This window comes from Siniperca chuatsi, linkage group LG8, assembly GCF_020085105.1.
Source record: "Siniperca chuatsi isolate FFG_IHB_CAS linkage group LG8, ASM2008510v1, whole genome shotgun sequence".
NCBI lineage: Eukaryota > Metazoa > Chordata > Actinopteri > Centrarchiformes > Sinipercidae > Siniperca > Siniperca chuatsi.
The window spans coordinates 14,400,122-14,413,299 of record NC_058049.1 but is presented as its reverse complement, the minus strand read 5'-3'; the positions used below and the strand labels follow the sequence as shown (position 1 = coordinate 14,413,299).

At 39.0% G+C, this 13,178-nt stretch overlaps 1 protein-coding gene across 4 annotated transcripts in view; it reads right to left on the bottom strand.

Moving 5' to 3' along the window:
• pcdh11 (protocadherin 11) overlaps positions 1-11,360 on the bottom strand; it is a 130,667-nt gene extending 119,307 nt beyond the window's left edge. The window contains exons 1-2 of one of the 4 annotated variants that reach the window (XM_044205245.1): positions 11,235-11,360; positions 4,210-4,790 (exon numbers count right to left, since the gene is read on the bottom strand). In XM_044205245.1, coding sequence (XP_044061180.1) covers positions 4,210-4,749 — 540 coding nt within the window. In that variant the 5' untranslated portion in view covers positions 4,750-4,790; positions 11,235-11,360. Of the gene's footprint in view, positions 1-4,209; positions 4,791-10,575 lie in introns of all 4 variants that reach the window. The other 3 variants (XM_044205246.1, XM_044205244.1, XM_044205247.1) reach the window with 3 other exon arrangements.
• Between the last annotated feature and the right edge of the window lie 1,818 nt (positions 11,361-13,178).

Genomic DNA, 13,178 nt, shown 5'->3' with positions numbered 1-13,178 from the left:
CCAGCAAAAAGACCACTCCATCCACTCAAAAATCTTAGGTATATTTCAGTTAGACATGTTGCAACCAAGTGGATTGCAAAATACCTCAGGAAAAACCAAGGTAGGTGGCAAAAGCTTAAGTCTAAGAGCCCTCCAGATTGCCCAACCAAAATACAGACACCCACTTCATCCAGTTTATCAGTGAGGCATTGCCCAGCCAGCAGCAGAACATTGATCTACATGAAATGACTTGAACAAGACACCCACCTTAAATGTGTCTGAAGATGTTGACGTAGATGTAACTTGGATTAATGTAGTGTGTGATGCTGCAAAATCATACATCACTGGAATAAGGCAGGGGGTAAATGTTTGTGAACTGCCAAAATCCTAAGCAAAACCAACAGCAAAATCTCTTTTAGTCTTGAGTATGTTTCTGTGTTGGCCTCTGAGTTATCCTGTGAATATGTAAAGTGATCAAATCTGCTTTCATGGGAGATCCTCCTCCATCCATGCATGTGATTGCTTTCTCTGACCTTGACCATTTCTTAGGACGCCTTCTCTGCAGTTCAGGTAACGTAACACACCACTGCACTACACTGATGGCAGAGTTTCACTCAAAGTGTGATTACCAACCATTATGTGAGGTGCTGGAGCACTGTGGCAGTGGCGATCCTAGATCGGGGGGGCAGGCAAAGAAGCCCATTGAGGCCCCAGTAACTGACCATAGATATATGCAGTAGATGCTGCATTTGGGGTTGTGAGATGCGTCCCTGCCACTGCCATCTTGCAGAGGTGTTCTGACCCGTTCATGAAGTAGAAAATGCCAGATTTTAATGCTGCTTTTGGATGTTGTAACAAAAGAAATGCCAAAACCAAGTAACAAGGAATAACATTTCAGAGTTGAGAAGTTATTTTACAATATTTTACGAATGTGTTGAATTTCATATATCACAATAAGTTATCCTTATTTTAAGCTAACTTAAAGTTAAGTGACTGTCCTGGTAAAAAGTTAAGCTAATGTATGTCAAGTAAAGAACAGAAAGATTTATTTTCAGTTGTACAAAACAGTAAGATTTGTTTATCAGAATGTGTAATTAATACACTGCAACTCTGCACAACCCTGCTCATACACTGTATATTTTTTTGTACATAATGTGTGACTTAAAATGTAAACTGGCATTTATTTCCAAATTTATTTCCAAAATCATGAACATTACATTTTACATGCAGTAAGAAAAAAGAATATACTTAGAAACTAATTACGTAGGATAAGTTCATCTTAATTATTATATTATAGAAATAGGCTATTACTGTTACTATCTATAAAGTATTTTGGTATTTATTAAGTATTTATTTTAATTTAACCAAGTATCCTGTATCATAAATACATGTCTGGCATTTGTAACAAACCAAACCACTTTGTTCAATTTTTAGTTGAAAATTCAGCGAGTTACGATGATTTTAATTGTAGATAGACCTGCCTCCATCAACTTACATGAACAGGCGCAGATTCCCCTCATCAATATGGCGGCTGCTTGTATCTACGTGTATGGTATGGTATGGTTTCTTACTAATTACATATGAGTGGCCATCGGGGGGCCCCTTTTCCCAATTTGTTTTGGGGGGCCCCAAACATTTGCCTGGTTTGCTCTTGCTGACTGTGCACCTCTGTGTGTAGGTCCCTCTTAGCTTTAGAAAAGAACTAAGTTGTACAAAAAGAGGCTACCATGTTTCTTTCATTTGTTCTGTATGTTGACAACTCAGGGATGCTACATGTGGAGTGGCGCACCATTGAGTATGGCTCACTGTGCTACACAATGGCAGCAATTTCAGCACGGTGCTCTGCACAACACAAGGAAACTGGGCAAACTATCATTCTGAGGGAGCTTCTGAGACAAATCTCACAGGACCATACAAAGATAGTCGAAGGGTGGCTTAGCGGCCAAGAGCTATTCTAGGAAATGCTTGCACATTCCTTCCCCACTAAACCCTTGGCTTTCTACTGCACTTCTGAAATAATAGATACCAAAGGTTGAACATGTTTCTGGTTCCTTTAATGCTTCTCTCTGTGTTTTACTCATATGAAACCAGAAACAGAAGGAAATTAATCTCGAGTACAATGAGAATATAATGAGAAGAAGTGAATCAGACATGCAGTGCCGAGGATGGTCTAAGAAGAATTTCCTGCAAAAGATAATACAACCACAGTCTAGGCGAGGATTTTAGAAAGCTTTATATTGTGAAAAGGGCAAAAAAATGATTGCAGATGATCATCATAATGAGTAGAACATTTGGTTGGTGATTTTCCAGGCATGAACAATTCAGGACATTGCGCTGGAAAGGCCTTGGCAGTGGAACTCTTTAAAAATGCAAATTGGTATTCAAGGCAGACACGGACAGCAACGATTCTGTTCATTCCAACCCCATGTTAACTTCATCCGAGACTCCAAAATGGACTTGTCATTTCTGTCTCGCACCATGCTCTCAAATCCAGTAACCTCTTTATTTATTATGTTTAGGGTTTCCTCCAGAGTGCTTGCATCTCCCTTTTTAATTACACTTCATTTGTAAGAGCACATGTCATCTCCAATATTCATCTATCCACAAAGCACAGTGTTGTCTGGACTGTAAATGAAGAATGCATGATATTATCCTACATTTCTGGATTCAGGGCTGACTCCATTAGGCAACAGAGAATATTGCACTGCAGTTTAATAAAACACCAATTAGATGATGAAGAAAAGCGTTTCCATAGTTCTGCACAAGATACCTATTAACATAATACATTCCTTCTCAATTGCTTAAATCTACTATGTTCAGCACATGTAACCTGTTGCTGGAAATTGGACATGCATTTTATGCTGTGTATGCACTTTCTACTGCATGTTCTTAGATATTACTGTACATGGTGTACAACTTCCCCTTCTTTACAGCCTTCTCTCATAATGAAATAAAGCATATGGAAATATTAAGGGCTGGTATAAAACATTGTAGGTTTCATGACATATTCCACTTCATGAAAAAGTAGGTCATATTTTTAACGAGTCAAAATCAATTTCCTATATGGATATACACTTCAGCACTACAGCTCTATAGCAATATAGCAGGTTTACAGGAAAAGCTATAATGCATATGAAAACCATATGCGATGAAAAATCTGGATACGGAAATATCATAAGGACTCACTGATTAAAAATAGTCCTGATGTAGACAGGTGGCATGAAACAGGCATAGCAGTGTGTCAGAGATTCATCAATAAAATGTGTGCAGACTAATATTCTGCTTGCATTGGAGACAGCCATTCATTGGGTTATTTGAAAAGATAATTAATCTAATACTATCTATCCCATTTCATGTCTTTGTAATTGTTTCTCCAAGATAGATTACTACCGTGGTCTTTTTTTTAATCAAATGTATGGTTGTAATTGTTTTGTACTTTCCAAAATGCCTACTTATTCTACTAAAAGCTATTTATTCTTTTAAGTCCATAAATCAAACCAGTAACTTGAAGGCTATACCAGTCTCATGAGGTTTCAGGCCTGTATCTTTCACTATCAGTATCTTTCAGTCATTCACTATTGAACTAAATTAATTTGTACAAGACTGCTTTTAGTTTAGATATGAGATTGCAGACATACAGTAATAGCCTCAATCAACTTCAGTTTTAGTGGAGTGAGTCTGAAGAATCTTTACATAGAAATTCATCTTCAAATACTTGGATGTTTTCAATTATAAATTATTTAATTCAGCAACTATCCAAACAAAAAAGGGATATATAGGATTTATGACTGGCATGTACTCAGAGACTGTAGCAATCCTGGTGTTAGACAAACAAAATCAACATTCAGAAAGGAACCTTCAGAAATGGGCTTCATATCAACACAATCACCTACAGTGATTTAGAAAAATGTATTTTTTGTAGATGTAGTCACATAAACCTCATTTTTAAAACATCACTTTCACTAATAACGTGGTTTCAACCACATACATTTTCAATGGTGATTGTGAATGTTCCTCAGCTACAGTTTTCATGTACACCAATACTGCTAACGGCTGTTTTTACAATGAACTTGCAACCACTGTAAAGACACTATGGGTTTTGAAAATGCCCCCCTGAATTATACTTTTTTATGTAAAAAATTAAGATAACTGAGGCCACCCTGAAACATAACAATATATCTATTCATTTTCATTTTCTACTTGTGAGAATGAAACAGGAGTGAGCCTCACCTTGACCAGTTCATAATGTTGGATCCCATTGATCCCAACATCAGGGTCAAATGCTGAGGGCACCGGGTATCGGGTGTTGATGGCTGTGTTCTCCGGGATGGAGATGTTTATTACAGTGGACTGGAAAAGGGGTGCGTTGTCATTTACGTCCTCGATCAGGAAGCGGATCTTGACCAACCGGAAGATCTCGTCGGGCAGCACGGCCACTTCAATCTCATAGTAGCAGCGTTTCTCAGCAAAGACCCCTGAGCACAGCTTCTCCCGATCGATTCTGTGATTGGTGGTAAAGATCTCCCCTGTGTTGGCCTCCACCCTCACCAAAGGCACGTCACCTGTCTTGTAAACAGGCTTGAACTGCAGCGGTGATGATAGCCTGATGTTGGGGTCTAAGTTGAGGTCCAGGTCCTTGCGCAGGTTCCCGATGCGGACGTTCTCTGGCTGCTCCTCCTTCACCGTGTAGTCCCTCTCCTGGGCCCGGCATAGCAAGACCACACAGGTGAGCAAGGCCACCATCACATGAGCCTGACTTGCTAAGTCCATACTCAAGAGTGGATGGGAGCTTCACTTCTACAGCAGTAATTCTGCCACAAGAGAGGCAAGAGAGAGAGAAGAAAAAGAAGAGAGAAAGACAGAACACACAATGTCAATGCACAAAATTACATGGCATTCAAGTTCTGCTGTAATTAGTACTATTTTTCCTCACGGAGAGTTTTCAACTTGACCTATTCATCCTAACTAGTTATGAGCCCACATCCTTCCCATGTCTTTGAGAGCAAATTAACGTCAGTTTTACACAATTAACCTTTGATGACATCCTTGAGCAAGCGGACACGTAAAGGTTAGTAGTTCGCGTATTCCATCAATCCATTTCATCGCTGTAATGAACCATTTCATATTTTCATTGAGAAGTATGAAAGCAGTTGAGTTCGCTATTGCGATAAAATTGTTTGCTTTGAATGCTTGTTCATAAACTACTGTGCATGAAAAATGGGACACAGCACAGAGAACAACTTAATTCATATCAGAGTCAATGTGAGTCAATATGGTGCAGTGGTGTCTTCATAAACTGCACCTCACATCAGCTCATTTGGAGGCAGCAGAATTGAGCCTTAAGCATTGGTGCTTCCATGCATGAACACGCATACACACACTTGCAGTAGTACCTCAGCTATTAATGGAAAACCTAATTTGCTCTCAATGTAAACAATTGAGCTCTCAAATATTTCATGAACGTCCATGTGTGTAAACATACACAGTATGATAAGAGCACTGTTTAGAGTAACTGCAGTGGAAGGAGACAACAATGTGAAATTATTTGTTGTGGGAGCCGTCATCAGTCAAATTAGTGAAATTTAATCAGAACTTCATTACATCCTGACAAATGTGTTTTCTCCAACATCAAATTTAAACAGCATCCAGTTTACTGTTTGTACTGAATGATGCCTATGATAAAACCCTTAACCCTTAGCCGAAAATACAGTACAGCTGGGTTTACCATCACTGAACATTATTCATTGATACGTTTTCTTGTGTTGGGTGGCACGTTATTTGATGCTGTTGTTCTACAAAATTTTTTAAGTGTTTTATGTGTGCAAAAGCTTGCCAAAGGGCAAGAACCCCAATTGCCAAAACCCAAGTAGGTCATTGGAAGAGGATGAAAGAGTCATACTCTGCAATGCCTTTCCTGCCAGTATATGCTAGCATAAAATATTGACTACTTTCCACCAGTTAATTAGTAGGTTATTTAGTCAGATTTTAGGGGCATTACTTCATGCGGTTAGTTAGCTCACATTTCTTTAATAAATGAAATTCCACCATTTCCACCACAATCCTACTGTTCTCTATAAAGACTTGACCACACAGGCTTTAATGGGATATTGCCAATACAGTGATGTTAATGCAGTGTAATTATCAAAAGATATTTGTGTTCAGTAGATTTTTTTCAGTAGAACAACTGAATTACATTACCGGCCTTTTGATTGTTTCCAGTCCGCAGTGATTTATCAGGGTAAAGCCCTCAGTGCACAGCTATGTTTACTTCTCATAATAATACTGCCCCCCCATGTGTATTCCAGCGCAATATACTCAATGACTAACATAATTTCTTTGCTCATATCCCACTGTGTGTTTAGGTCTACCAAGCCCCTGAGTGTTTATCAACCTCATATGATTTTCCTCGAGATATTGGTATGTATTCATAAGGCAGCTGCCTTGAAATCAAACGTCCATTTCCTTCAAAGTATGTCAAAAGTGCATGACAGCCATCACAGAAACGATGTGCAGCTGGTGCTAAAAGTGCATACATACCTACAGTAACAAGGGACTCAAATAGCTCTTTGGGAACCGTAATATTTCCTACTTTATGAAATTTCCATCCATTTACATGAGTCAAACAATATCCGGTAGAAAAGGTATGACTACCTAAACTGCACTACAGGGGTCCTCTGAATTGGCAAGGCAACAGCGTTCATAGCCATTGAAGCTCTCGGCCTACGGACAAATTGATTAAAAATAAGAATTTAATTAAACTGGTTTTGAATCAGCAACAATTGCAAGGCATTCATGCAGCCTGTAAAGACAGATTTCTTTTCACACATTTCATAAAGCAGTCACATGAGACTCATTACAGAACAGTTGGACAGAAAAAAAACGTTGCTGACATTGATCAGTGTGAGGGTTATTCATTCTACACATACAGCACAGGCAGTGTTGTACCGTCATGTCAAAATATTGATGAGATATACCCCATTAGTAACTGTGACACACTTTACTTTGAAGTGTGCATTTTTCTGAGAGTGAGCAGCAATTGCTTTACTGTGATGATCGCCAGGCAGTCCAAGGCTGAGCTCGCACAATGCATAATGAAGTTTAAATTACATCCTTAAATGGAATGTGATTCGCCGAAGTGAAAAAACAGAAAAGATCAAAGCATGATCTAGATTTCCTCTCCCTTGTAAGTGACAATAATGTTCCACAGGATGAAGGGGTATAATATGTTTTTGACTCAGAGTACATGCAGGAGTACAAATGTAGTAACAAAAAGGACACCCTGGCAATGCTAATGTGATGTTAAGAAACCAAATTCTACTAGTATAGGAGATATACATATATACACACTAAATGTATATATATATATAAAATAGATAGATATATAAAGCTATTTCTCTTCCCACATAAAGCTAAAATGTTAAAATTATGAAGTTAGATATTTTATAGGCAAGAGGCACATGTTGCCCTTCAACATATTACGGCCAAACTTGTTTACTTGTCTTATTCTGTTAACTTAATGTGGGTTCTTTTCTCTTAACCATGATTTTCCAACATTTGCATGGCCTTTCACTTGTCACAACTCTTTATAAACCTGTCCATGAGAGATAGGCTAGGTGAGAGAAGGAATTGTGCTGGAGGGGAAAAAAAAGTAAGAGGGGGGGAGAAAGAAATCCTAGGTGTCAGTCAGAGTGTCTCCTTTGCTTACATTTCACTAGTCTCCTGAAATGCTATTTTGAGCCCCAGACAGCAGGTTGAATCCAGTAGGCAAACTCAAGCCTTCCTCTTGGGAGACACAGAGTGAAGAGGAGCAGGCCGGCCCTGGATCACTTTACACAACAGTATGATGGACAGGCCTTCCTGGTGTTTGTATCAGCTGAAGGTAGAAGTGAGAGGGGAGACATACAGCCACTGTCACCCCCTACCTTCACCCCTAAAGATACCATCAACTGGAAACTTTCAGTGTAGTTAGTCTGAGGCGGGGACCCAAGACATTTGGAGTCCTTTAACTGTCAAAGACAGGTTTTCACCACTGTTGTATATATCAATATTGCCTGTGGATCCAAAGAGATTTTCAAAAGAGGGCATTGGTAGAAGTAATACTCTTGATTGTCTTGGGTTTTTTCTCTTTTAACAGCTTTAAGGATCGCTGACAGCCTGACAGACCAGGTTTCTGTCAAGATCAGTCAGTTCTTTTTCAGTCCACACAGCCAGAACAATTCTCTTTACATGGTGGAGGAATAAAAGCTGTTTTCTCTTGGGAAACTACAACAATGAATATATTACTTAAGTCATACTGGAAAGTGATAAAGTGCGAGAAAATGATGCTCGACATAAATGGCCACATTGACAATGTTAACAATGGATTTAATACTGACAAAAGATGTATATTCAAGTTCATATATCACTGTGATTTGCACATCACACTATATTTTATCAATGAAAAAAAGAAATCAATGATATATCAAAACTCAAAACTATAAAATTTGCACCACAATGTTTGCTGGCAATGCTGTTTGGCTGCATAACCCAGAGGCTATTCACATTTGAATCACTTTCTTAATTCTTAGATAGACTTGGATTATGAAGAGTTGTACAACTTCGGCAATTAAATGGTCGCTAGGTAATACTTCTTACCCTCCTGCATTAGCAAATTGATAAACTCATTTACAACGTTGTAATCATGGACCTCAAGAGGGCAGTCCATACATGCAAATGTAATTCTAATGCTAAATATAAGTGTGATCATTTCGGTGTCACTTTACGTCACCTTAAATGTTAACTTTTTCATTAAAAATAATGGATTTTAAAGTCAGTGTGACTAAAATCCTAATTCATGGACAAGTAAGTAAATTGTCAGAGAAACCATGCAATTAATTAAAACAAAGTCAGAAAATTTTAAACTGTAGTCTGAAACCAAGTTTATTATAAATAATTTCTAAAATAGAATTTGGTTTTAGATTAATACTGAAAAAACACTGAAATATAAGAAAATGTACTCTAATATGTTTTGACAAAGTGGCCATATTTCAGGTGAAAATTGTACTGAAATTGGCAAATTTAATGTGGGGAGTCATATTCAATATATTATTCTTTATGGGAAGTGAAAATGACATTTAACAACTACAATATGGTGAATATCAGAAAGCTATTCAGGAAAAGATCTAAAACTAAAGATGGCTGTAAGTGATGAACAAACTCTTAAGTGACTGAGTTTTTAAATAAACCTTATGTGACTGTGGAAGCAGAAATTTTAAAGAAGCATGAATGCGCTCCAGTGGAACAACCAAACTTGCGCTGTAAGATGAAAACTAAAAGCAAAGCAAAAAGACAACATATGTGACACTTGGGAAGCATCTGTGAGACTACAAGTTAGTTACACTATGAAGTCTTTAGAACACATACAGTTACCTTACAAGTTAATGACTCCCAAACCCATCACTCTGCAGTCAATACTATTTAGTTGAATTTATTAGAGGCATAAAAAATAATTGGTACAGGTACAGTATGTCAGGATATTGCAGACTATCGATTGCTCTACTGGTGAATTTGAAATGAAATGCGGATGTTCATGAGCAAATGGTTTTATTGCGTTTTTCAGGTCAAACAAATACTTGGCCTGCTTCCATTTAATCAACATTTACTCTTCTTTTAATATAAATGCCTAAGTCTTCAGCCAAAATATGCTGCTCACGTTATTGGAAAGGTTCACATTACCATTTGATTTTATTCTCCAACAAATACTGAGTTCAGCAGACCTTGTGGGAGTCTTTAAAAAACAGGCCCAATAATAAATCTATTGCATATTGAGCAGGTAACATATTAGGAACCCAAACAACCAACTGTGGCGGTTAATCTTCAAGCCAACGGGGATTTACATCGTGACTATTTGAACTATTCCTAGTTGAAAACAATTATATGTTTATTTATTTATTCCTAGAGTCTGAGCGATAACAGACTGATAGCCCCTGAGGTTATGGTCTGTGACAGCTCAACAGCTTGACCAGGAGCGCGCTGTTACCGCGCACCCACGCACCGAGCTTAGCGGCCATGCTGCTGAGAAACCTGCACTGACAAGTCCTTGCAGTTGGATGCTCTTGGAAAGTAGGCCTATCTATCTAGCGATCAGGGTTGAGCAAGACTAAATAACGCCCGAAGTCGTGACCAACCGCGCGGTGCACATTCATAATGCGACAACTCATCCTGGATGCACCGCGTCCATGGATCATTTCTATTTACATCAGGTGCACGGGGACGCCTGTTATATCTTTGGAGCAGCTCTAGGAAAACCCACGGAACACCTAAATGACCCAGTATCGCAACACACTGATTTATCCAAGTGCCTTGTAAACTAACCTATCACTAAATTTTCGCCCAGCTTGTGTTGCTCTCAGTGATTGTAAATATAGCACAGGTCCTCGCCGGTATTGGGACATCAATTTGATTTTATACGGACCACATAAATTAGGCTGTTGGGCGCTCTCCAGCGTTTCTGAATGCGCTCAGGAGACAGTCATGTGCATACATATTCTCAGAGACCACTCAAGTAAAACACATTTTGATCTCAACTGTAAAGTCATGATTGAGAGCAAAGCTTACCCTTTCCGCTCGAATGGGATGAAAAATCAACCATGAGTACCGTCGCGTAGAGACATCACTGATTTACAAAAAAGAAGTGCCACGAATTAAACTGAAGTAGGGGAAAGGGGGAGAAAGGATCCTCATCAGAAGCAAAATGCAATAGAAACAGAAAAAATGTTATCCACTAAAAAAACTTATCCATGCGCTAAAAAAAAAACGGTGGTCCTCATGCGCAAGAGAAAAAAAATAATGCACAGCGATCAACTTTGTTTGAAAAGGACGTTGTAATTCCTCTTCGGATGTCTTGGGCTCGCAATCCCACGGGCGGAGATACGCATTGATCCAAGCTTGTTTTTCATTAACTTTGTATCCCTAGCCTACGTTTGTCTTGACAATCCTACTTTATTTTACCAGCTTTAAATCGCTGGCAGCAAATTTACACGTGTGCGTTAAAAGCTTCTTGACTCACGCGTAAAACTTCAATCCAAGAGCGCAAAAATTGACTTCTGGTTAAACACTGAAAGCTTAAAACCTAATTCATTTTATAAACACTTGTTTTGACTGATTCGAGGTTGTGCACGTTCCCAAAAACTCTTAAAGGAGGGATGCAGAGAGCGCATCGCCCCCCCCCCCCAATGGAGTTGGATCAAAGTGTGCCTCAGTGCAGCATCACTTACAGGAGCCGGGAAAGGCGGTTCACCGTATCTGTCTGCTAAGCTGTAGATGTCTCAGTAGTATTGTATGAACTCAGTTCCTCAATACTGCCCACCTCTCTCCCTCTCGCTCTCCCTCCGACTGACATCATGGCGGAAGGAGGAGCCAACCGCAGATTTAGGAGCCCCGGTCCTCTTAAAGCCGCACTGCGTTGGAGAGAGGCTCGCACTGAGATGTAGGTGGATGGCGGGGTATGTGTGGATCACAGATGCCTCTGCTGTTTGCAGTAGCCACACTGCTCCAGAAATCCGCCTGAAAGCAAGAGGGGGGCACTGTTCACCTCTATACCGAGCTTTGCTTCTGCTTTTCATTCCCAATTAGGTTTACTGTATCATCGGAACCTCTGAATAATGATGACGTCCAAATTCTTTTCAGACATTCCCGAGAGTGTCAACAGGCCAATGCAGAGCTCTTACCAGGGATGAGAAGAGAAAGTAGCCCGATAATAGGTTTGTTCACAGTTTCCATAGTTTTCATGTATAAAATTGTCTCAAATAATTCCTGTGGTGTATAAACATATCACAGTTCAGTTTATTTACAATTAACATTTGAAAGACATGATACAATGGCAAAAAGGGATTACCTGGAAACTTGAGGGAAAAGGTCACTGTATAAAAATTGACAGGGTAACGAAAATGCCTCATGCCCAATGCTTAATACTACTAATAAGTATGAATCAGATAGTCAGCATCAGCAAAGTGCTAAAAGTTGTTTAAAATTATGCATTTTGGACCATAAAACCTATTGAAGTGAAACATCAACAAATCCGTTTGCAGCTGAAGGGCACAATGTCAGACAGGCATCAATGCAACATATTGATTGTCTCAAAAATCACTGAAAATCTCAAATCATCAAGCTGTCACTTCCCTGCTGGCAAATTGCATGGGTGTTCCGCCCCCCAAATACCTTAAAGTAGATTCTAACAGGTGCTTTTATGGAGGTCATAAAAGGTTATGGTCACACAAAGGTCACATCACCACCATGTTACAGCTGATTACCTATGTTCCTTTGCAACAAATGGCTGTAACTTTGCATTTTAACAAGTTTAGCCCCTGGCAAGACCAAACGCATTCTTCACCTGTTCAACATTTCCTTCAACATTATTTCATGACACAGCACTCATCCCTGAAGACAAAGGGACAAGAGCCAGATAATTGTTTCTGTTTTGGCCAAATAATACTTTGGTCTAAAGGAGTCTGCTGGGAAATCGCAGGGCCATTTTTAAGTCCATTAGAAAATGACTAGTTTATTTTTCCAGTGAGAAAACACAGAATACTACAGTGTGTGTTTTGAGGATTTCTTAAAGACTCGTTTAAAGAATCTGACAGCAGCTTAACCAAAGCAGAAGATTACCTTAAATGTCCACTCAGTTATTTTTTCACAGATTTTTGTTCTAGTGAACGGAACCAATGGCAAATTTTCCCCGGCCCATTGATATTTTTTCCAAAAGTCAACACAGTTCAGGGCTGAGTTTCAGTAACATCAACAGTTAGTTGGGAAATTTGGGGATATGACTGCGCTATCACATATCTCATGCTATATCAAAATCAGAGAATGGACTAGTATCTTTTCCCATTACTGGACCTTAAAAATGTCATAGGATAATGAGCACTGTCATGAAATGCTAACTTAAGACATTAATAAAACTTTTGACTGGTCTTCTGTTTGAACGGTCAAATACAACAACTGTTTCCAACAATGTTAAATCACAACTATGCCGATTCACTGGCAGATTAGTAGAAAAGCAATGCTTGCTTTCGTTTTTTTTTAAGATATGATCAAATAGACCTTTTCCTCAACATTGCCTTTAATCATGCTTGCTGTTGGCCTCCCACTGAATCTATGACTTGTTATGTGCTCATGTAAAAGAAATAAATGGAAGAAAGAGCACACTCACTAATATACCT